Source organism: Lethenteron reissneri, chromosome 46, assembly GCF_015708825.2.
Source record: "Lethenteron reissneri isolate LAM-NWPU_2019-01 chromosome 46, ASM1570882v1, whole genome shotgun sequence".
NCBI lineage: Eukaryota > Metazoa > Chordata > Hyperoartia > Petromyzontiformes > Petromyzontidae > Lethenteron > Lethenteron reissneri.
The window spans coordinates 8326968-8349334 of NC_083824.1; the positions used below are offsets into that span (position 1 = coordinate 8326968).

Consider the following 22367-nt stretch of genomic DNA (forward strand, 5'->3'; position numbering starts at 1 on the left):
CGTGCCACTGTTTACGAACGAGTTCAGTTTTGATGAATTAAAAATGTTGGCAAACGCACAAACGAGAGAGATGGTGGTTTGTTTGGCGGTGGGGTGGGGTGGGTGTTGTTTGTGTTGGTGTTGTTGCAGCATTGAGTTCCACGTGTGCACAGGCCACGGAACAGACGACGCTCTTCACTCGGAAGCCGCGACCGGGAGACCCCTGAGCTTTGGACGGCAGTGAGCGGGGCCGTGGGCTGCGTAGTAAAAACCAGACGACACCAAACCGCTTCACCGCACACACACCACGCCACCACCACCACCACACACACACACGCCTATAATTCAGATCAGTTATACACTGGAAGCCCTCACTGAGGCCGACCCGGCATCGACAAAGCCACGCACTGTGTTGCAGTTTGCTTACAAAGCGGAACGCGCGTTCCAGGGCTAAATAGTCTCCCATGGCGTGCCCCTCTCTCTCTCTCTGAATTCTGTTTGCCCAGCCTCCTTCGCTCAGACCGAGTCTCTCTCTCTCTTCCCCTCCCTCGCCAGCGTGACCACCGTTTGTCAACATTCGCCGGCTACCCGCTGGGCCGTCTAATTAAGCGTCCGACGCACACGGCCGCTCTTTGTAATTATCCCGGCACCGTTTTTTGCACGCAACGTTGCGTAGAGAGAGAGAGAGCCGCTACGTTGCGATTCGTGGAGGCAGCAATTTGCGCGGTGATTCTCACGGGAGTTTGTTGGACTGCGATATGAACAGTGGGAGTGTGAAATGGGGTCGCCAGCCGACCCACCACCCCCCCCCCCCAATGTCGGGCAAAAAGAACTTCATAGCTCTTCGGATTCCTCCAGTGTAAATTAACGTTCTGATTCGACGCCTGCGCCGATGCAGTGGTAGCCGCACGCACAGCATCGATAGCAGCTGTGCGAGCCACTTCGCCAGCTATGAATCTGACCAATTGCAGCCACAAGCGAATCACAGCAGCGAGTGATATCCAAATCGGTTCTGGGGCCCCTATCCCCCCCCACCAAATTCACGAACGCACACCGACCAGAATTGGTGAAGTATGATCAAACAACCTCCCCACCCCCCGTTTGACCGACATGGCATAGGGGAAAAGGAGGCCTTCATCCAGCAGTGAATTTACGAAACGTCATTTCTTTTTGACTATTGTTTCTTTTTTTGACATGTTGGTTAAATGTGCGGGATGTTACCTGTACAGATATTGTTACGTTTATTCAATCCTACCGCTCCATCTGTCCACGGGTTCACTTCGCCACAGTGGTGGGGTAAAGTGTGAGTACCGCCACCTCTGCCAAGACCTCTGGCCGGCGTGAAATAAGGCCACAAGTCCCCTCTACAGCGCTCCCGAGTGCAGGGGATATCTCGATACAATGATAGCTGGACAACCCCTTGAGATGGAGGCATCTCGTTTGCAAGGGGGTTTGGTAAGTCAGAACCGGCAGGCCGCGCTGGTTAATACTGCGAGTGGTGTAATAGTAGTTTTATTATAATTATTAACCATTGAAACACGCGACCGTCTGTTTCACGGTGGACGTTAAAGATCCCGTGACGCAATCCAAACATGAGTAGACCATTGTTTTGCCGGCGTCCTCTGCTCCAAAAAAAATTTGCTCAAGTTTATTCACAATTTACTTCATTTGGCGAAACACACGACAAAGCGTAACCGCCACCCCCCGACCCACTACTACACAATCCGTGGCAGAACTCTCCTGACAAACAATACATCTTGAGAACTTTACGAGGCTTCGCTGGGTAAACAAGTAGACGACGCACAACATTAGCCGCACACACAAACGAACACGAAAACGTGAAAGTCAATCCACCAGCAGCGGGCGTGAGACAACGACTTTCCGGGGGGCATGCGACCTTAATCCACAATTATTTCACGGGGCAGCCGGGCGTGGTGGTGGTGGTGGTGACATTCGAAGGGAGGGTTCCATCCGTCACCCTCCGCCCGAATTTCTCACCTTGGTGAGGGTGACGCTGTCCTGAGCTGCGATGTCATCTTCGCATGGACACACGCGGTAACTCCTTCTTCCTCCTCGCTCGTACATCGTTACCCCGGCTCCGAGCGCCAGACACGGGGCAAAGCAGGGACGCGGGGTCTCCACGGTGGTGGGGGGGTTGGTGTCGAGACGGTCGCAATGAAGAAGACAAATTATAACAATGAGGTCTTGCGACTGGGTTGCGTGGAAATATACCACCACCCACCTCCACCTTTCTCTCTCTCTCTGTCTCTTTGCCTTCGCAGGTAGAGCGTTGCCCGGGCACGCCCGGGCAAGTAAGAGTCCGCGGCACGTGAAAAAGTTGCGCACGTGGCCGTGATGATTTGTGCAATTAATAAAAATGCAAACGGGGGAGGGGGGGGGTGAAACGAGAAAAGAGTGACTTGCTTCCTGCAAGCGGCGGCGATGAGTTAAATGCAAGGGCAGAAAAGAGGAAGGTCTGGGGGTGGAGGAACAGACGAGGTCACGGGTGGGGGAGTTTTTTTTTTACTAGAAGCGAGTGGAAAGATGATGACGCTCGCCTAGCATCTGTGGTCAAAGAGCTTGAGAGAGTGTGATATCAGAATCACTGCCAAAAGACACCTACGCCAGGCTCACACCACCTCGCTCTGCCCATGAATCATAGCGTACACGTAGTCGACGAATTAGCTGAGCAGTAACCTGCGGAAAAGTTGGACATCTTCAGCTCGAGTTCATGGCGAGAGAATCCAAGGTTTGCGGGTGTTTGAAGCAGACTGCGATCCCCGAGGTTTGCAGCTCCATCCGTGTGGGCTGACCGCCTCCTCCTCCTCCACGTAGCCGCCGCTGCGACGACCAAAAAGCCCCGAGCGAGAATAGAGAAGCAAAGGAAGAAAAAGAAGCAAGAATCTCGGAAAATTTCCCGAAAAGAAAATACAGCCCACGCGCGGAACAAACACCCTTTAACACCTACCCCGCACCGCCGAGCGTTACCCCACGCTTCCCCCTTACATCCACCCACCCGTCCGAGCACCACAAACAGACCAGACGGTCTGGTCCAGCCCCGAACCTCCCCCTACAACCCCCCCCTTCCCTTGCGAGCCGCGTGTCCTCCCTCCCTCCCCCCTCTCGCGAAAATCCCTCTGGTCCCCCACGAGCCCAAAACTTTAGTGCCACGCGGAGGGGAGAATTGAAAATGCCCTCCCCGCTACAGCCCTGGGTCGGTCCCCACCCCAGCCACCCACCCCACCTCATCCCACCCAACCCACCCACCCCACCTCATCCCACCCAACCCATCCACCCCACCCAACCCACCCCACCTCATCCCAGCAGCAGCAGTAGGCGGGGGCGGCATCACGCACCACGATTTTCCATCGGGGAGTCTCATTCCGTTTGCCACGAAAAAAAACCGAGATTTTTTTTTCCGAGACGCGGCCGGAGAAAACCACTCGCCTCCTCGCTACGTTTATTGCGGCGTTCCATGGCTCGTCCGAAACGAGCGATATGTAGAACTGAATAATGGTGTTTGGCCATTCCTCCTGGGCGCGAAGCGAGGCTAAATCTGTTTTATGGTGTCACGTAAACAATAATAACACTGGTGGGGCAGGCATCCGAGCAGCGGCAGTGTTGTTGGTGACCACATAGCCTGGAGAGAGAGAGAGAGAGCTTTAACCGGTGGAACTTTGACTTTGGGGTAGATAACCCAAAGGACCGAGATAGTTTTTCGATTTAAAGCTTTCGTGACTGCAGGGATTCATCTTCTTGGTTCTTTCGGTAAAGTCACGTAGAAGGGAAATAATAAAAATAAAACATTATTTTTTTATTAAAATAATAAAAATACAACATTATCATTTTATTAAAATAATAAAAATTAAACATAATTATTTTATTATGTTTTATTTTTATTATTTTCCTTCTACGTGTCTTTACCGAAAGAACCAAGAAGACCGAGATGGCGTTTGAACGGGCATCGCGATGAAGGAGGGTCATTGGAGGAAAATGAGTTCATCTAAAAAACAGGAACGCATTCAAAGGAAGCGCGTGCTACGATAATACACGAGATAACCACACAAGGCGTACACATGCCCAATGTTACAAGGACAATGATACCCCGCCCGTATAGCTTGAACGGACTGTTGGGGCAAGTGCTGTCAGCCAGCGTCTATCTATGAAAGGCCGGCACGGTACACGAGGGGGGTTGGGTGTGGTGGAGTCAAGTGTGGGGGTACACCCACATCTTCCATGCTGTTAGGCCAGAGTGGAAGAGTAGGCCAAATACCATCTTGCTGGGGGGGCTCTTTATAGAGCACCATATCGTGGAATCTCTGTTCACCAGCAGTGGCGTGAGAAAGCAATTTCAGGGACGGACCCTTCACTTTTTAAATCATTTCTAGTGCTTGACGGTGGGGTAGAGAGTGGGCATTCCCAGCGGGGTACACCGAATGCCCTCCAGTGAAAGGCCGTTCCGCCCAGCACAGCCGTGGGGCATGCAACTGGCACGCTTGGCTTGCCTGCCGTGTATATATAGACACGCAGTGCGTATTCTACACGAGTTATTTAAACTTTTTGCCAGGTCTTCTTCTTAGTGAATGAAGGCCGCAGAGCTGCGTGGTTTTGTATACGCACCGTGTACACAAAAACTTTGTGTGTAAACACACAAGTGCTGTTAGCGAGCACCTATGAAGGCCGGAACGGCACACGAGGGGGTGGGTGACCAGCACCACGCCCCGGGATCTTTGTCTCCCTAGTGGCAAACACCGCCACTCGGGAGACAAAGGCGGCCGGGCGTGGTGTTGGCCACCCACCCACTCGTGTGCCGTGCCGGCACAACAGCGCTTGCCCCTACACAGTCTGTTAAGCCTATAAGGGGGATCTTTGTCTTTGTAAACACACAAACGTACGAAACACATCACAGGACGAACACACACACACATATACGCACGATACGCATGCGTGCAGCCGGCACCCCCCCCCCACCCCTTGCCGGGAAATGGAACAGGCCACTAACAATCCTGGGAGTGGGGGAATCAGGCGGTCGAGATTTGGGTTGGGTAGCTGCGGTGTAGTGGCCGCTAACGTTGCATGGGGGCTAATCCACCACTCCCATCACACACACACAAGACAAAGATACCCACGTGTAGCCTGGAACAGAACTGTTGGGGCAAGTGCTGTTAGCGAGCACCTATGAAGGCCGGTACTGCACACGAGGGGGTGCGTGGCCAACACCACGCCCGGCCAACTTTGTCTCCGCAGTGGCGATGTTTACTACACACCGCACTAGGTACCGTACTCATTTGAGGCTGAGTCGACCTAGGGGAGGCCCAGGACCGGTTCAGATAATCGTTACTGTTGCTGGCCGCGAGCGAGAATCGAACTCGCTACCCCACCGCTCCCATACTCTCATCATCCAACGCCCTTACACAAATACGCGAAGCAGAACTTCTGCATCTCGCACAGACGACTGCCCACCATGCGTAGTCTACTATGAGGTCACTGGCGCTCGACAGACTGCAGACCCCACGTGGCATCTCCGCTCTCGGGCCGAGCATATCCAATTACGTTCAGTGACCGATCAACCCCACAGATTATATTATCGGTTCCTTAGCTCGAGAAATCGGACCGAGTGAAAATTGTTGGGCAGAGTGGGGGGGTTAAAGTTGTGTGCCGCTGGACGGGAGGTGATGGGCGTGGATTGGTGACATCATCGGTGCCGTCAGCCACGCCCCAATGGGCGCGGCTTGTGGGAGGTTTCCCGCATTCGGCAGGATGATTTTGGGCGGCCGCTGTTTTTTAAAAGGAGCCTCAAGTAATCGACCACAACAACAAAAACAAGTCGGTTATAACTTGTCGACTGATCGGGTTGACAAATTGTCGCAACCATCGGCCGTGGTCCGAACCTCGATGACAACCGTCTCAGCTCGCGAGCGTGATGGCGTACACGCCTGTGGTCTCGCGTGCTGTGGAGGCGAGGGCTTGTGTTGGATCACGAAGCTCTGTGAAACGTCCAAACCCGCTGGGCTGCACGGTGGCCGGGAGATGGCAGCAGCATCTGCACCAAACATTCGCCAACACGCCAAACGTTACCTAATGGATTTAGCGAAACATTCCGATGCAGGAGCCTCCTGTAAACGATCTTCATACTCGCTAAGGCTTTCCTGGATAAACAAAGGGAATTATTGTTATTATAATAAGTGGGGGAGGGGATAATTGGCTCATTAGCAGAAGGGTAGTGGGTGGGTCGGGGGAGAGAGTGGGATACCGGGCTTACCGACACTGCATTCGTCAGCGAATGCAAGCGCAAGCACTATGTGTACCCGACCACAATTAAAACGCAGAACCACACCAAACGTTCGCGAACGTTCTAAACTTTATTTTAAAACCGCGGAGCAACGCAACGCACGACAGAACGGTTCCGAAACGGTGGCCACGGCGTTGGGGGCCCCCACGCACCGCTACCTCCCAATTCCAGCGTTCTGGAGGATTTCACAAGCGAAGCGAGAGTGGCTAACCCACCAAAAGACCCTGCCCCGCCTCTACAACAACAAAAACCGCTCGCCTAAACTCCGCGTGTATCCCTTGCGGAATGTCCGGGGGGAGAGGAGGGGGGGTGTCAAAGCCGCGGCGAGTCAACGGCCAACACACGCGGACACAGCCGGTGGCGGTGGGAAGACGCGGCCGTGAAATTTCCACGATCGAAAACGGTGTCCCCCCCCCCCACCGAGGTTCACCGATGTAACCGGTGCGATGTTTATACACCGCACCGGATACTCGTTTGAGGCCGAGTCGAGCTCGGGGAGGGAGGGCCCAGGACCGGTTCAGATAATCGTCACCGATTTAAAAGGTGCGCAAGTGACCGATAGCCGTCGACGCCGCCGCCGCCGCTTCCGATCGCGGCGCACGACGATGTCAAGGCGTGGCACCGAACGCCGTCGTGAGATTTCTGACAAAAGTACAAAATATATATTTTTTCAAAAAATTATAATGTAGAACTATTACGGTTCGGATTAGGGAACACGATTCGCCCTCGCTCGCCACTCAATGTGGAGTTGTCCCGATGCAATAGCCGGACGTCTTGACGCTACCGGGGTTAATGCGGCGCATCTCGTGGCTGCTGGGCTCGTGAAAGCGACGATTTCTCAAACTGCAGGTCCAGTGTCAAAACGCCGTTCTCCGTTGACCAATCTTGTCTGTTCAACCAAGACGCAAGTCGTTAACACCCTGCACGCACCTGACGATTGCTAAATACATCCCACGCAATGCGGATAACGCAGATCAAAATCATGACAGAGGATGATGCTATTATGGATCCGGGTACACCTTTGTCACTTTAAGAGACTGCATTAGGATTCTATATTCGATATGGAGCATCGTCGTTTAGAGGATCTTCATCTGTATTTGATCAAATACAGATCTCCCCCTTTTGACATCAGGACGTGTGCCGTATTGTCGAAAAATATGTTAAAATGTCCAAGTTTACAGCCCTGAAGCAGTGATGGAAATTACACATTGCTATGGCATGGGCAAGGCTATGCGTAACACCACCACTGTGGAACTACCCCACAAAGCTGACGGGCTGCTCGCTCAACCTGCCAAGCCGCGTGGCATTAAATAAATAATAACACACGTATCATATCACGACGTAAAAGAGGATGATACTCTTTGGTTCTTTCGGTAAAGTTATGTAGGTAAAATAAAAAAAAATAAAAAAATATTTAAAAAAATTCTACCTACGTGACTTTACCGAAAGAACCAAATGGTACGGATTCCTGCAGTCACGAAAGCTTCAAATCAAGGGTAAAAGAGGATCTTTCATTTAGAGCATCTTACTCAGAGGGCACGGGACACGTATGCAAAACCACGCAGCTCACGCGGCGCGTGTGTGCAAAATGAAGTCATTTGTAAATTAAAGAAACAAGAATGGCGAACCATGGGACATGCCGCAGCGTGGTGGGGATCACGAGCACCTTGGTCTGGGAAACCCCCCCCCCCCCCATCCGACGGACACCGATGGTACACAACACGCGCGCACCGGTGACTGACGCTCGCGCGCGACAACACCACGGACGAACCGATGCGTACAGGGCCCTTTGATCCTTACCGAATCGTTTTCGGGCTCCGCTGCTCGACCGGAGATGGCGCACGACTTAAAAGGATTTGCGTTCATTGGACGCTTGATTCAAAAATGCCTCCGAAACTCAAAGCACCTTGCATCGCGTCTCATCTTAACCATCTCAACCACCCCCATTGCGATAACGTCAGCTGGCCCCTGCGCAGCGCAAGCTGATCTGAGCACCGGCTCAGGTCTTTGTGTCACGCAGGGTAGTGGAGGGGGAGGGGGGGGGCGATTTTGCAACGTGGTTTTACCGAATTAAGGATTCTGCGAGAATTTTTTTTTAAAGTTGGCTAATTTGGACCGCAACACGCTCGCAACGCAACACGTGGCCCAACCCAAATGACATCAGGGGATCTTGAACGTCCACTGCACAGCAGACGGCGCCGTAGCTACGGCTCGTACACTTGCAGTGTATGAACCGGGGCCGCCGGTGGGTTCCGAACCACTGCAACCAGCGGCGAACAACGCTACCGGTTGCCGCCCCCCCGGGCCACTTCGAGACCGCGCAGCGCGAGGGAAAACACGACACGTAAACTGCTGAGGCTCGCAAGCAGTTACCAGGGCCGCTGAACCAGAGCGCAGACCCAGCTGAAGTAAATCCCTGGAAGTGTCGCCTCATGTCTAACGGAGGTGACGGGCCGCGAAGGGGGCAGCGGGGGGGGGGAGGAGACCGTTGGGCTATGATGTCGCGACCGCAGGAGTCGCCGGCACCGGCACGGCCGGGGTCGGGGCGAGCGCCGGCAGTGCGTCGCCCTGCGCGTGCTTGCGCTCGGCGTTGGCCGCGAAGAGGGCGTCCATCATGCCCATGGCGGCGAGCAGCTCCTGCTGGAAGGAGACCTCGCGCTCGATGAGCTCCGCCAACTTCTCGAAGCGCTGCGCCACGACCCGCGACTTGTGCAGCGTCGAGCCGTAGATGTCTGCGGGCGGCGCGGGAGAACAATTTCTGTTTGCTTTACTCGTATTAATCAACGCGAGCGCAACATTGCATTCTTGTTTGTTAAAGTCTTCTAAACATTTTCTGCAGTTCACCCGTATACATAAGGAACATCATAATGACTTTGGAAGGAGGGTGAACGAGCATAGCGACAACAACAATAATAATCAAAGTGGGCTTCAGCGGGACACATTGTTTGAAGGGATTATGGCCGAGATGACGTCACTGCGGAGATGGAGTAATGAAATCGGCTGTTACATCGCAGGACTGTGAGAGATGGAGGGTGGGGACGGCATAGGGAGGCCTTCATCCAGCAGTAGATTTATCACGGCCGACGACGATGACAATCAAGGGTCTCATTTCCACATTTGTACGACAAAGTTCTTCTAGACTTGTGGCCGACTTCGCGGATTCAAAAAACGGTGTCTGACCGCACGCCCAGCGGAGCAAGGGTTAACGGGCGCAGGTCGTCTCATTTCGCCGAAGACCAAACACTTGCCGGATACCGAAGCCGGGGGCGAGGCGAGCCGTGGCGCGAAACCGCGAGTCAGTTCGACTTCTCACACGTCATCACAACCACAGGGAATGCGCTGCAGAAAACGCACGGGGGGATTCACCAGTACCAGAAGACGCCGCCCAGACCAATCGAACTGAGGTCGGCGTGGCACGGCACGCGCGGCGCGCTACCCACGAGGTACGCGGAGGCACAGGAGCCCAAACGGGATGCTTGACGCACACACGACACATGCACGACACATGCACGACGCACGCACGACGCACGCACGACGCACGCAAGTGCACGGCCCCTTTGTCAATCCACTGCTCGACGGGGGTGGGGGGACGACGACGTCTCCTTGCCTGCCTTGTGGGTCTTACGAGCTATGAGATCGCACAATGTTGATTTATCAAAGAACTCGCACTCGTCAATAACACTGCGGCCTTAAATGTAAAAAAAATATCGATATGATCGGTGGCGTTTTCAGGCTATGGCTTCTTCTTCACAGCGTGTGTTAATTGTGCCTCTGCACCGCTGCCAGCGTGGCATCGCTAACCGTTGCCTTTAATATTGATTTATGTTCGCTGTGTTTTTACTTCTTCTGTACAACGGCTGTTTTTGCTTTTGATTTCTCTTTGCCCGTGTTTGTCTCCGATATTTTGTTTGCTTCGTGGCAGCTTATTGTGGTTTTACATCACCGCTCTTTGTAATTTTTGTGGCTCTGGTCACTGTTGCAAATGAGATTCATCCCGTGGCCTCCAGAGTTCTCACCTGCTTAAACAATGAGATCAACTTGAAACTCTAGTTTTTAACACACCGGTTAATAATGATGTTAATTAACGTGCCAAATTTTGCAGACAATTCAACAACTCAGAGGTGCGGAGCCAAGCTCAGGGCTGCTCGAAATCCTGACCGAACAGACAGAGGCCTTTAGACGTTTCTTCAAAGTCAGGAGTGCATTCGATGTTGCGGATGTGCAAAGGGATACAGAGAGTTCCACACCGAGGGGGCGGCAACAGAGAACCGACGTGAGGCCGCGACACTTCGAGACCTTCGGTGTCCGAAGCTGATTCTGAGTGACGCTGCATAGGATTCTACCGTGAGTTTCGGTGCAAGGCGAGAGTAGCGAGGCGAGGTACGGAGGTGGAGGGGGGGGTAGGAGACGGACTCACCGATGAGGGCATCAGCAACTGTGGTGAGGACGGAGGAGAATCGCGGGTCCAGCATGTTCCTGCACACGAAGCAGAAGCACCACCGACGCAAGCGAGCGGTCGTCGACACATTGGTGAAATTTCCACAATGATAGAAAATGAAACAACCACTTGTACCCCCTAACACTCCGCTACGGGACTTCTGTGGGCAACGGTCAAACCGAAACCGTGTTTTTTTAAAAGTCACAGGACGAGAGGGGAATGTAGCCCATTTACGTGAAAAACTACATTTCCTAGAATTTAATGGATTTTGTAAATTGGTAACTGTGCCGAGAAGTTGAACTTGTTTCGCGACAGAACCCGGCTCCTATCTCAATCTCGTGAATTTACCGTCGAGAAATGCGCGTAAACTCATGCTTGATGTCAAATGGCAGCGATTTGACGACAGCAAATTTGCAAGTGTAATTCATCCTATCTAAGTATACCATTGTTCTATTCTCGTTATTTTGTTCTATATTATTCTCTTGTTTTGTTCGGGCTTACGTGCGATTGGGCTTGCACGCGAGCGAGTTTCCGTACGGTCGACCTTGCGTGCGTTTAAATCATCGAGCTGTGTAACTATCTCTGTAATTTTGCCGTCACTGCCGACCAGCTTGGGCTGGACACCAATGTCCATAGACCAGGTATCTGATTACACAAACGGGCGTCTATTAACTTAAGACACTTGGGAGTTTGCGCGCTCTCCCCCGACGGATTAATTAACATCGACAGGTGCCTATAAACACAAGACGCTTAGGCACCTGTAAACGGTAAGCAGGAGAGGACAACATTCGAATCCAAACCGGGGAACTTAATGGTAACCAGCTTGGCGCCCTGACCTCCGAGCCAGCTGGCCGCTGAGTCTTGTTTCTTCCACGCACGCGTGTATGGAAAGAACACGCGGACGCTTCGACCCCCCCCCCCACCCCCCAAACCGGAAGGACAAAGCCAACGTCGCAGTCACGTGGGCTGCACTGCCCCCTATAGGCGCCAGCCCCAGCAGCCCCCTATTAGAGTAGAAGCCGGATGTTATTGTTACCGTCACCCCGCTTGTTTACCCCAGGAAAGTATCACGAGTCACGTGACCCTTCGCAAGTAGGGTCGTGTCATTTGTTTTGCAGTGTGGGGGAGGGGGGGCGATGATTGCTATGTACATTTTTTGCAAGTTGGCAAATTTGAGGCATAATGGCAGCAATTAGCACAGTAGGACTTGCTCCGTAGAGGTGTTATTCTTTTATCTGTGCGTGTTTGTATGTATGTGCGTGTGAATTGAAGGAGGCTACTGGGCAGTTGGAAGCAGTCGTCCTCCAGCAACAACGGAGGGTAGAGAAGAGGAGCGACACTCACAACAACAAGCAGAGCACCGGGCGGATAAAATGCAGCAAGCTGGCACAACGCAGGGTACAGCTGGTGAAACGATGAGTCATCTCAGTCAGCCAACCCATGGCACCTGGGTCTGTCCCGAGACCTCGTCAGCGAGCCTTCGACACTTCAAGTGGCCTGGCACAGGCGCTGTGGTGACTTCACCGTCACTTAGTGGTGAATGGCGGGTATTGGTGTATTGCCCCAACACTCTGTTAAGGCTACAGGGGGAACTTTGTCTTTGTATTGTTGAAAGTGAGTATGTTTGACTGTGTGTGTACACTCATAGTTGGCACAGTGGGGAGCACAGGTGGTGCATCTCTCAGTCGTATCAGGCAGGTAACCCACAACACCCGGGTCTGTCCCGTGACGTCTTTGTCAGCGAGCCTTCGGCACGTCACGCCGTCTCAAAGTGCACCTAACCCGGAACAAACTGTCCGGTGACATCACCACCAGTTAGTGGCGAGTGGCGGCTGTTGTTGTACACTTAAACATGTGTGTGTGTAGAACGTGTGGGGAGCGATATGGTAGTGGTTAGCGTGCTATGCTATGAACCTGGTGACCCAAGTTCGATTCTCGCTCACGGCCAACACCAGTGATAATCATCTGAACCGGTCCTGGGCCTCCCCTAGGTCGACTCAGCCTCAAATGAGTACCTGGTGCGGTGTGTAAACATCGCCACAAAGGCGGTCGGGCGTGGTGTTGGCGACCCACCCCCTTCGTGTGCTATGCCGGCCTTCATCGGTGCTCGCTAATAACACTTGCCCAAACAGTCCGTTAAGGCTATGCGGGGGATCTTTGTCCTTGTTAGTAGCACGTCCGTGTGTGCGTGTGTGTGCGTGCCCGAGCGTGTGCGTGCGTGCGCCCTCACCGCAAGAGGAACGCGAGCAGAACCAGCAGCTGCTGCTCGTCGCGCCCGGCGATGGCACTCTCCAACGCCTGCCTGCGCGCCAGCTCCGCCATCACGCTCACCGTCACCTCCGGGTGTCGTGACGCCACCTGGGACTGGTGGTGGCGGCGGAGCAGAGAGACGCAAACGGGTGGGGGGGGGGGGGGCGTGAGCGTATGGGATCGACGCGGCTTGCCATCTGCCGCCTCGGGAGGCAAGGGTCGATCATAATAATATTATCTCCAGTCACATTGTCTTCAGCCTAGGGAACCCCCCCACCCCACCGCTCCGATGGTAGTTGGTCCAAGTGCGGCACAAGGTGCGACTCTGCGCCAGCCTGCAAAGTGCGCATCAGTTTGCCAGTGATGGGCAAATGTTGATATTGATGATTCCAATTAAGCAACCTGAGAATATTCGTGTACAAATTTTCCGACCACGATGCCTGTATCTATTTCCAACAGTTCGTTGGAAGACGTTTGTGAAGTACCGAAAGCAACTGGCCTGCGAGGTGGCCAGAAAATGTAAGTAGAGCACACGGGGAGAGGGGGTTTGTGAACCCATCTGTGTGGCCCCCTTCTCCCCTCCCCTTGCGCCTGAAGCCCTGGCTTAGTTGTTACCCTGTCCAGGACTCTTGCCTTGCCTGGTGGTGGTGCGGAGGCGGGGGGCGGCTGGGGGGTGTGCACGCAGGTATAGAGATTTGTGCGTGCAGGGGCACAGGTGTATGTGCAGGTGTAGAGGTTTGTGCGTGCAGGGGCACAGGTGTGTGTGCAGGGGCACAGGTTTGTGTGTGTAGGTGTACACTGGTACCTCGAGCACGGCGTCCAGTGCGTGCGAGTGCTGGAAGGTCCTGAGCAGCTTGTCGTACTTCTGCTGGTGAACCCGCGCCTGGAAGCTCACCTTGACATCGCCCTGCAGGAAAAACCGGGAGGACGCACGACACTCTGGCTCGCTAAACGCGCGCACTTCTCGTTTACGTTCGATATGCTTTTGACCAGACGAGAGAGACCTCAAAGAGACCAGGGCAGAGTCTCTTGTCGGCAGGAGTGAGCCGAGGTCACCAAAACGACAAAAGCAAACGACACATCAAGTGACGGAAGCAACGATGTAAATGAAAATAAAAATCGATAAAATATTCTACCCTCCCCACCCAGGCCCCATCCAGAGGTCGCAACCGGGTACCCGTACCCTACCCGATACCCGGCTACCTGTACCCGGCCGGGTACGGGTACCCGTTTGCGACCCTGGTGCGGCCGGGTACGGGTACGGGTAGGCTGTGAGTCACTGGTGAGTAACCGTTTGTCACTCATTTCGGGTAGGGTACGGGTACGGGTAGGGAACGGGTACCCGTGCCCGGCCGGGTACGGGTACCCATTTGCGACCCTGGTGCGGCCACGCACGGGTACGGGTAAGGAATCAAACCCGTTTGCGACCTCTGGCCCCCATCACATGCACACACGTGAACAGCAGGGCACGTGCGTGCGTGCGTACGCGTGTTGTGCGCGCGGGAGTGGGAGCGCATAGCGCCACGCACCCGGCAGCCAGAGTTCGATTCCCCGTTCGCGGCCATCATTGGTGACGAAGGACTTAACCGGTCGTGGGATTCTGGGGCTCCCTCCCCAAGTTGATTCAATGCGAGCACCTCGCACGGCGTGTAAGACATCAGCACTGGGGAGACAAATGCCGCCGGGCGTGGTAATAGCCAATCCACCCCCTCGTGTGCCGTGTCGGCATAAATGACGTGCTCACGAGCGGTGCTATCCTCAGCAGGGTAGGGTTCTTCAACTGATAACCCCACGGCCAGATGTAGCTCGCAAAAACTCCAGGGGTCTGGTCATGTGCAAGGGAAAAAATTGGTAATAAACAAGTTTTTTCAATGCACACGCTTTTTTATTTGCATTCAAAAGTAGAAAATACATTCTCGTGACCCCCAGAATTAATCAAATTTGATGCGCTGAATAAAAGTGGGTGGGGTAGCTTGCATAAAGCAAATTAAACATAGAAAGGAAACCACCAACTTTTATTCACCACATCAAATTTTATTAATTCTTGGGTTAAATTAATTAATGTTTTACTTTTGAGTGAAAATAAAAGTGTGTGCATTGAAAACTTGTTTTTTATCGAATTTATTTTTACCGTGAAAAATAAATGAAACTTAATGGCCTTGGTAGCTGAAGCAGAGTGCTTGCAATGAGGTGGGGGTGGGTGGGGGGGCCCAGTGAGAAGAGAGGAGAGATGTAGGCAGTCCATAGAGGATCTTGACATTAATCTGGGATTGGACTGGGAGCTGGTGAAGGGAATTGGAGTAGTGGAATGACGTGGTCTCATTAATGGGGATGGGTCAGAAGTATGGAAGCGGTATTTTGGTTCATCCAGACTTTGGTGACGAGTGATTTTGGTGGTGCCAGACATGCAATACGTCATCTGACCGACCTCCTGCCTGAGCGACCTTCACCACTTGTGACCAAAGTGTACCTATACTCTTAGTTCTTTCGGTAAAGTCACGTAGGTAAAAAATTTAATTAAAATTATTAATAAATAAAATAAAAACACGACGTTTCGGAGGCAACACAAGTCTCCGTCATCAGGTGGGACCATCACAGCCAGGGATTCAAGATGCAAGCCGTACCTTCTTGGGCAGGTAGTCCTTTCCGCGGACGTAGTAGCGGTAGGAGGCGCTGCGTCGGCGGCGAGGCTCCGGCTTTTGGCGCTCCTCCGTCTTGCGGTTCCGAACGCTCAAAAGCCCATTGGTCATTCCAGCGACCAGCGTCTGGTCATCCGGCTGGGGTAACCAAGGAAACCCAAAAAGACAAACACAAATTCGAACAACAACAACAGCAGCCACCTTTTGACACTGAAGGGATAGCGACATCACCGCAGGCTGGGTTCAAACACGTACACTCAGCCACGGTTGGCTACTACTGTGCAAAAGAAGATCAACATACGTACATACACTCAAGTATACAAAGAGCCCCCGTATAGCCCTCACAGACTATTGGGGCAAGAGTATGTATACTCAAGCAAAGCGCTATCCATTACACTACCACTCTGTACACAAAGACAAAGATCCCCTGTATAGCCTTAACAGACTGTAGGGGCAAGTGCTGTTAGCGAGCACCTATGAAGGCCAGAACGGTACACGAGGGGGTGGGTGGCCAGCACCACACCCGACCGCCTTTGTCTCCCCAGTGGCGATGTTTACACACCGCACCGGGTACTCATTTGAGGCCGAGTCGGCCTAAGGGAGGCCCGGGACCGGTTTTAGATAATCGTCACTGGTGTTGGCCGTGAGCGGGAATCGAACCCGGGTCGCCAGGTTCATAGCGCAGTGTGCTAACCGCTACACTACCGCTCTCCCACAGGCATGCACACATAAAGACTCGCATCAACGAGTCAATGTTTTGTTGCACTTGAGTGTTGTTAGCGAGTGTCTATTGAGTCCCATGCGGTATGGGGGCACTCACAGAGATGCCGAGGCTGAGGATGGCAGCCGGGTAGTCGAAGCTGTGCACCGGCTTGAACGTGGTCGTGCTCAACACCTTCACGTGCCTGCTCGCCACAAAGACAAAGGTCCCCGTATAGCTTTCACAGCGAGTAGGGGGGCAAGTGCTGTTAGCAAGCACACAGTAAGGCCTGCACGGCACACGAGGGGGGTGGTGTGGTTAGCACAATGCCCGGGCCGGCCTTTGTCTCCAAAGTGGTCAAGGTATTGAAGGCCGAACGTCATGGGATGCGTCATCGCCCTGTGGCTCAGCGCGAGGGGTCGCGGGGTCGTGGGGTCGCGGGCAGAGGGGCGACCTGTCAAGCGAGGCGGTGAGCAGCCGGTCGCCGGCGCCGTTGAGGGTGAGCGCCGTCACCGTCTTGTGGTGGTGCCGGAGGCAGGCGAGGAGGTGCCCTCCACGCACGGCGTCCCACACCTTCACCAGCCGCCCGCCTGCGCCCACGGACAGCCCCACGCGATGATACGGTCAAGCGCCGTTACACGCGACGTTCGTGCGCTGTCATGTGACACACTGAGGCACGGGAATTATGACAATGACTGCAGGCTTGAGGGCATATTACTCGGGACTTTTACGCGATCGTGACCCGTGTTTGCCTCTTGGATGTCTGCGTTGTGTATTTGCGTTCTTGAACGAATCAGAATAATGACGTGCAAGTACGACGATTATAATAACAATGATGTGCGTGTGGGGGTACAATGCTGATGACGATGAAAATGCTGAGCGGGTGCTACTATCACGACGATTAATGTGCGCGTGGTCTGTGACGACGATCACGATGATGTACGTTGATGTTGGCGGGGACAATGACGGCGATTATATAACGACAATGACGATGGTGCGATGTGCGCGGCAGCACTTGCCGGCTGACGCGTAGAGCCCCTCGGAGGGGAAGGCGAGCACGCTCTCGACAGGGAAGCCGTGGTCCAGCGTCAGCACCGCGTCCGGCTGCCGCACGTCGAACACCCGCACCATGTGATCGTACGAGCCTGCCGGAGCGAGCAACACCGGGACATCAAGGTTGGGTTCACAATCTGAGCAACAGCCCTTGGTGCACCGCTGTATTCTGGTCTGCTCGTAGCCCAACTGGTTTGGGAGTCTCACAAATAAAATAAATACTCACGTGAACTACACTGGTCAACAAAAAAAAGTTTTTTTCTGGCCTGGACTTTTGCAGCTGTTTTAGACTAATTTCAGGGTGCTGATTCCAAATCTGATCTCAGATTTGCTCTATTACCTCTAATTTTTATGCTATCGATATACCCCATTTTCATTGATTTCACCCGAAATTAACTCTGTCACTTATGATTGCAAGTTGTTGCGAGTCAGTGACTGCTTTAGTGTTAAAATATGGTGCTGTATTTTTAGGATAGTGTGTTTATAATATAATTTAATGTAGATATTCACATTTATTTCATATTTTTCTTCTGCAGTTTTGATTGAAAATGCAATATTTGATATTTCAAAAACCTGATGGGATAGACAAAAACTGATGCCAGATTTGGAATCAGCACCCCAAAATTACCTTACAAGCGTTGGAATACCTTATGCCAGAAAAAGTGTGTTGACCAGTGTTAGTAATCGCCAGTCAAGCAACTGGGTCGCAGGCAAGGGTCACCACACGTGGCCCAAATGTGACTCCGATTACGAAAATATTGTCGAATCAACGACAAAGTACACATTTAGATAGGTGGGTAGCTCAGGGGGATAAAGCCGTTGGAAAGAGCACTGCTCCAGCAACACTGCGATCCGGGGATCAACATCAGGTTTCAGCCACCCGTGATGAAACCAGGTTGTGTCCAGTGTCGTGAGTCACTCGTCTTGGCCCGGTCACCTAACAAACACATTAAATTTGGTTCTCCACTCCATTGGCTAAAATCCAGCTCCGAGAATGAATTATACCATTTTGACTTTCAAGTGATGGCCATGGCGCTCATATGGTAGGGTGGGTGGGAAAGCGCTGGCCCCTACTGACCCAAGGTCACTTGCAACGATACCTGAAATAGTTCTGTGATATCCGCTTTTGGGGGTCATTAGCTGAAATACAGGACACGTTTGTACTGCTCTGCGAGAAGTCCTAATGGCTATTTCATTTCATATAATGCACGTTAGGACAATCAGGATGAAACTGGGAAAAAAATGACAGATTATTTTTTTTAGGCATTCAGGGGAAAAATATTTTAAAATCACCGATGCATTTTCATCACGATTTCAGACGTTTCGTTCCACGTGCTGCTGAGAGCTTCTTCAGGAACAGTAGGTTCTTTAGGAACTTAACGATCTCCCAAGGACGTACATTGTAACGTCAGGCATTATGCCGGAAGCCTACACACGGCACGGAAGCGAACACTTAAAGCCGGGCAAATCGTCGCGTCCGCGCGAGGAGCTGTTGCACGCACCGGTGATGAAGAGGTTGGGGTTGAGGGTGCACGGGTGCGCCGACCGCACGTAGTCTCCGTGGCTCGCGAAGGACGAAAGCTGCGCGCCGGTCGCCACGTCCCAGAGCCGCGCTGTGCAGTCGTCCGATCCCGAGAGCACGCGCAGCCCGTCGCTCATGAAGCACGACACACGCACCGCACTGCTCGCACCGCAGGGCGGGGGATGGGGGCAGAGGTCAGAGCACCGAGCAGCATTGCACGCTTCCACAGCCGTCTCAAACGCTCCCCCTTCCGATACTAGGAAGCCACTGGAGCAATGCACTGTTATATCTAGTTTGAAAATTCCTTTCCTTAGAACTGCTTTTTTTATTTTGTTGTCCTTCCCCCGCACCCCTGATTAGCACGGATGGCTATATACAGTGTGAAAGTTCAACATACAAACTACTATACACTACTGTATACTACACTACTGTACACTACACACCACGATACTACATTGAGAACTAATTTCTTTAGAACCGCTTTTCGCGTGTTCGTTTGTAGGCCTTCCCCCACGCCTCCGATTAACAAGGTCCGCTATACACGGCGTGACATACAAACAAATACGGTACGCAACGAGACTCCGCCGCGCCGAAGCCGCGAGACTCACGCACCGCTTGTGCCCGTCAAAGCTACGCAGCGGCACCCGTCCCTGCGCCTCGAACACTCGCACCACCCCCTCCTCGCTGCCGGCCACCAGCAGGCGCCCGTCGGTGCGGAACGTCGCGCCGAAGGCCACGTCACGGAACCGCGTGAACGTGCGCTGAGGCTCGGCGGAGTGGGCCGCGTACACGTGCACCTGGAGACCGAGCAGGCCACGCAGAATTAAACCGTCAATCGGTAATCCTTCACGAAAGGCAGGTGAGACGGTGTTGTACATGAAAAAATAAGAATAGGTTTTACCCTTTGTGGCAATAAAACCGGTGTTAAGATGTTAAAACACCGAATATAAACCTTTTGCAAGGAATCAAGTTCTATACTAACTACACGTACTTGTGGAGAACATGCAAGCAAACATGCTCTGATAATGTTATACACACACACACGTGTACCTGCCGTGTGCGCGACACACAAAATCTGTCGATCAATGAATTTAACATCCTTTAATTTCATCTAAGTAAGGCCGAGCTGTACACGTGCACAACATCAATTAATTCTTCATTTGAGTCAAGCGAGAAAGTGCGAAGACTAAAAGCCTCTTTTTTTAAGGAAGACCTGGGCCACAAAAGTACACTGGCGTTATCAAGTAAATGGTATACAGCGACAGAATACACAGCAGACACAAATATCAGGACATTAGGCAATCAACCAACGATAAATAATGTAACCAGATAATCCTCGGAGAGAGAGCTTGTGGCAGGATGTGTTGTGGGGAGGGAGGTCGCGTACCCTGGTAGAGGCGGACACGGCGAAGTGGTGCGGAGCAGTCGGAGAGAAGTGCACGTGCGTGACGGCGCCATACTCGTTGATCTGAACCGGACTCTGTACGAGGACGACATGGCGGCGGCGGCAGCGAGGTGCGCCGTTATGAATGAGGCACGGGTGTCGCAGAGATACACAACAAGGATTCGCACGGAGAATCTGTATCAACGCGAGGGTAAACAGGGTGGCCGGCGCTTTGCGAGCGAGGTGGCAGACCGCAACAATTCAGATCTTCTCTGGACATCTCATTGCATTCCATCAGTATAAATACAAATTCTGATTCTAAAAAGATGAAGGTACAGCCCTACAAGTGAGATAGAAAAATGAAATCAGCTGGTGTGCAGGAACTAGGTGGAGTTCTCCGTCGCAAAACTGAGAGATGGAGACGGAATATGGAGGTCTTCATTCAGCAGTGGATTAATCCTGGCTGATGATGATCATGATGAATGGTAACTTACCCGATAAGCCTTCCAGTAGAGGGTCTCGGTGCTTATTTTCTCACCAAGTTGGGGGATGTTCTGAATGCGAGTTGGACGAAAGGAACCCATGGCTGCTATTCTGAACACAAAACAAACACAAAACAAATATGGACCGGTAACATTCTGAGCAAGCTTCGCATTTGCAACATTCATAAACAACCACGGCAGTCATCCGTGAGCAGACCTGTGGTCAATCATTAATATAATTACAAAGGCAATTTAATTACATGTACAATCACACTTGTAATTTCGCTATTCATTACGAATTGCAATTCATTATGAATTGCACAATTTCATTTGACCTCAGGCCTAACCTGGGCATCTGCCCTGTATCATTGATAGCAGCAGGCACTCTCGATCACTGGCTTGATGATGCCAGTAGAACCACACAGTTTGTTTCAAACTTCAAACCTAACACGAGATGGATGTGCACATAACCTGCCCCCCCTTCGTCAGGCCGCTGCAGGATGAAGACCTCTTCATAGCCACGCAGGTTTTTTGGGGTTATTTGGTCATACTTCACCTCGCCGGTCAATGCGAGATTGTGAAGGCGGGGAGCATAAACGTGGTGTTCCCAATTGTACATTGCAGCTCAACTAAATTGGCTAAGTACTGCAACTATCACGTATTCCGGGATGTACTGGTCACCGCCATGAGAATGTGGAACTTCCACCCTTGGCTCAAAATCGCTCTAACTTCTTGGACTCCTATTGGACATGGAAATGTTTGACTTTTTGATTTGCCGTCTAAAACAACGGCTTAGTTAAAAGTGTTAAACAGTACAGTACGGGAGTACAGTGGCACTATCGATACAACCACTTGCACAAGGCAAATGTATTCATTTTCTCTCAAATTTAAGGCTCGATTACGCAGAATTATCTTTTTTCAGGTTTGAAGCTGGTTACAAACGTTGTATTAAAGTTAAACGACGAGACGAGTTCATTCAGCGAGAGATACCCTATTCTGCTTAAAGCCGGTGTACTGTACAACCTCACGTGGCCTCTTGTATCGCAGTTACATTTGTCTGTTATTTTATTTCCGAAACACAAAGACACACAACGCATACAAACGTGTCCTTTTCTTGCACCACGTACACATTCCCACTCGAAAACAAACAAAAGACGCGATGTTTTGTATAAAGTGACCACAGCGAGACCGAACAGTGGAGCCTCGGTCTTACCTAGCGCCCCTACCGCGTTCGGTGCGAGGTCCCCGGCAGAGCTTGGTAAGAGACGCCCCCCCCCACAAGGCCGGGGTCCGGGCTCCGCGACTCCACGTGTGATCGGCACGTGGAACACCGCGTAATGACGTCACTCCCCGTGCGTGGTTGCGTCACGGCACCGACTTACTCGTGCGTCATGACGTCATCGCGCTCGGTGTGATTGTGTTGCATATCGGTCACTGCTGGTTTCAACAAGCACGTGCTCGACCGGATAAAGCATCGCTTTAGTCGTTAATGTTTTTATTAGCATGTATATGTTTAAGTTGATTTGCTGACCTTTGCTATACTTTGCACTCATACCGTGTCTTTATTATCCTGACCCCGTGCCCCCACTGGACATCTGTGAAAAGGAGCTTTATAACTAATCGCATTC

The 22367-nt window shown here is 52.3% G+C and overlaps 2 protein-coding genes across 4 annotated transcripts in view; both read right to left on the bottom strand.

Moving 5' to 3' along the window:
• LOC133354261 (rho guanine nucleotide exchange factor 18-like) overlaps positions 1 to 2966 on the bottom strand; it is a 71795-nt gene extending 68829 nt beyond the window's left edge. Inside the window, exons 1-2 of the mRNA XM_061570963.1 lie at positions 2677 to 2966; positions 1978 to 2075 (exon numbers count right to left, since the gene is read on the bottom strand). Of these exons, the coding sequence (XP_061426947.1) occupies positions 1978 to 2075; positions 2677 to 2695 (117 nt within the window). The 5' untranslated portion in view covers positions 2696 to 2966. The remainder of the gene's footprint in view (positions 1 to 1977; positions 2076 to 2676) is intronic.
• A 5406-nt stretch (positions 2967 to 8372) lies between these two features.
• Positions 8373 to 22081, bottom strand: UTP15 (UTP15 small subunit processome component). 3 transcript variants are annotated; one of them, XM_061570967.1, is made up of 13 exons: positions 21966 to 22081; positions 20752 to 20851; positions 20261 to 20353; positions 19486 to 19670; positions 18854 to 19032; positions 17318 to 17443; positions 16753 to 16888; positions 16419 to 16503; positions 15584 to 15736; positions 13765 to 13866; positions 12940 to 13073; positions 10689 to 10747; positions 8373 to 9003 (listed from the first exon to the last, which is right to left on the bottom strand). In XM_061570967.1, exons 2-13 carry the CDS (start codon positions 20839 to 20841, stop codon positions 8765 to 8767), a joined length of 1581 nt encoding a protein of 526 aa, XP_061426951.1. In that variant the 5' UTR covers positions 20842 to 20851; positions 21966 to 22081; the 3' UTR covers positions 8373 to 8764. The 3 variants fall into 3 exon arrangements, with proteins under 3 accessions (XP_061426951.1, XP_061426949.1, XP_061426950.1); XM_061570965.1 differs by having other exon boundaries at positions 21953 to 22076; XM_061570966.1 differs by having other exon boundaries at positions 20752 to 20846; positions 21953 to 22067.
• Between the last annotated feature and the right edge of the window lie 286 nt (positions 22082 to 22367).

Coding starts and splice junctions, on each gene's coding strand:
- UTP15 (XM_061570967.1), bottom strand. CDS start 20,841: ATGGGTTCCTTTCGTCCAACTCGCATTCAGAACATCCCCCAACTTGGT. Junction 16,889..17,317: donor GGGGCTCTACGCGTCAGCCG/GCAAGTGCTGCC, acceptor CCGTGGGCGCAG/GCGGGCGGCTGGTGAAGGTG. Junction 13,867..15,583: donor AGGACTACCTGCCCAAGAAG/GTACGGCTTGCA, acceptor TTTTTCCTGCAG/GGCGATGTCAAGGTGAGCTT.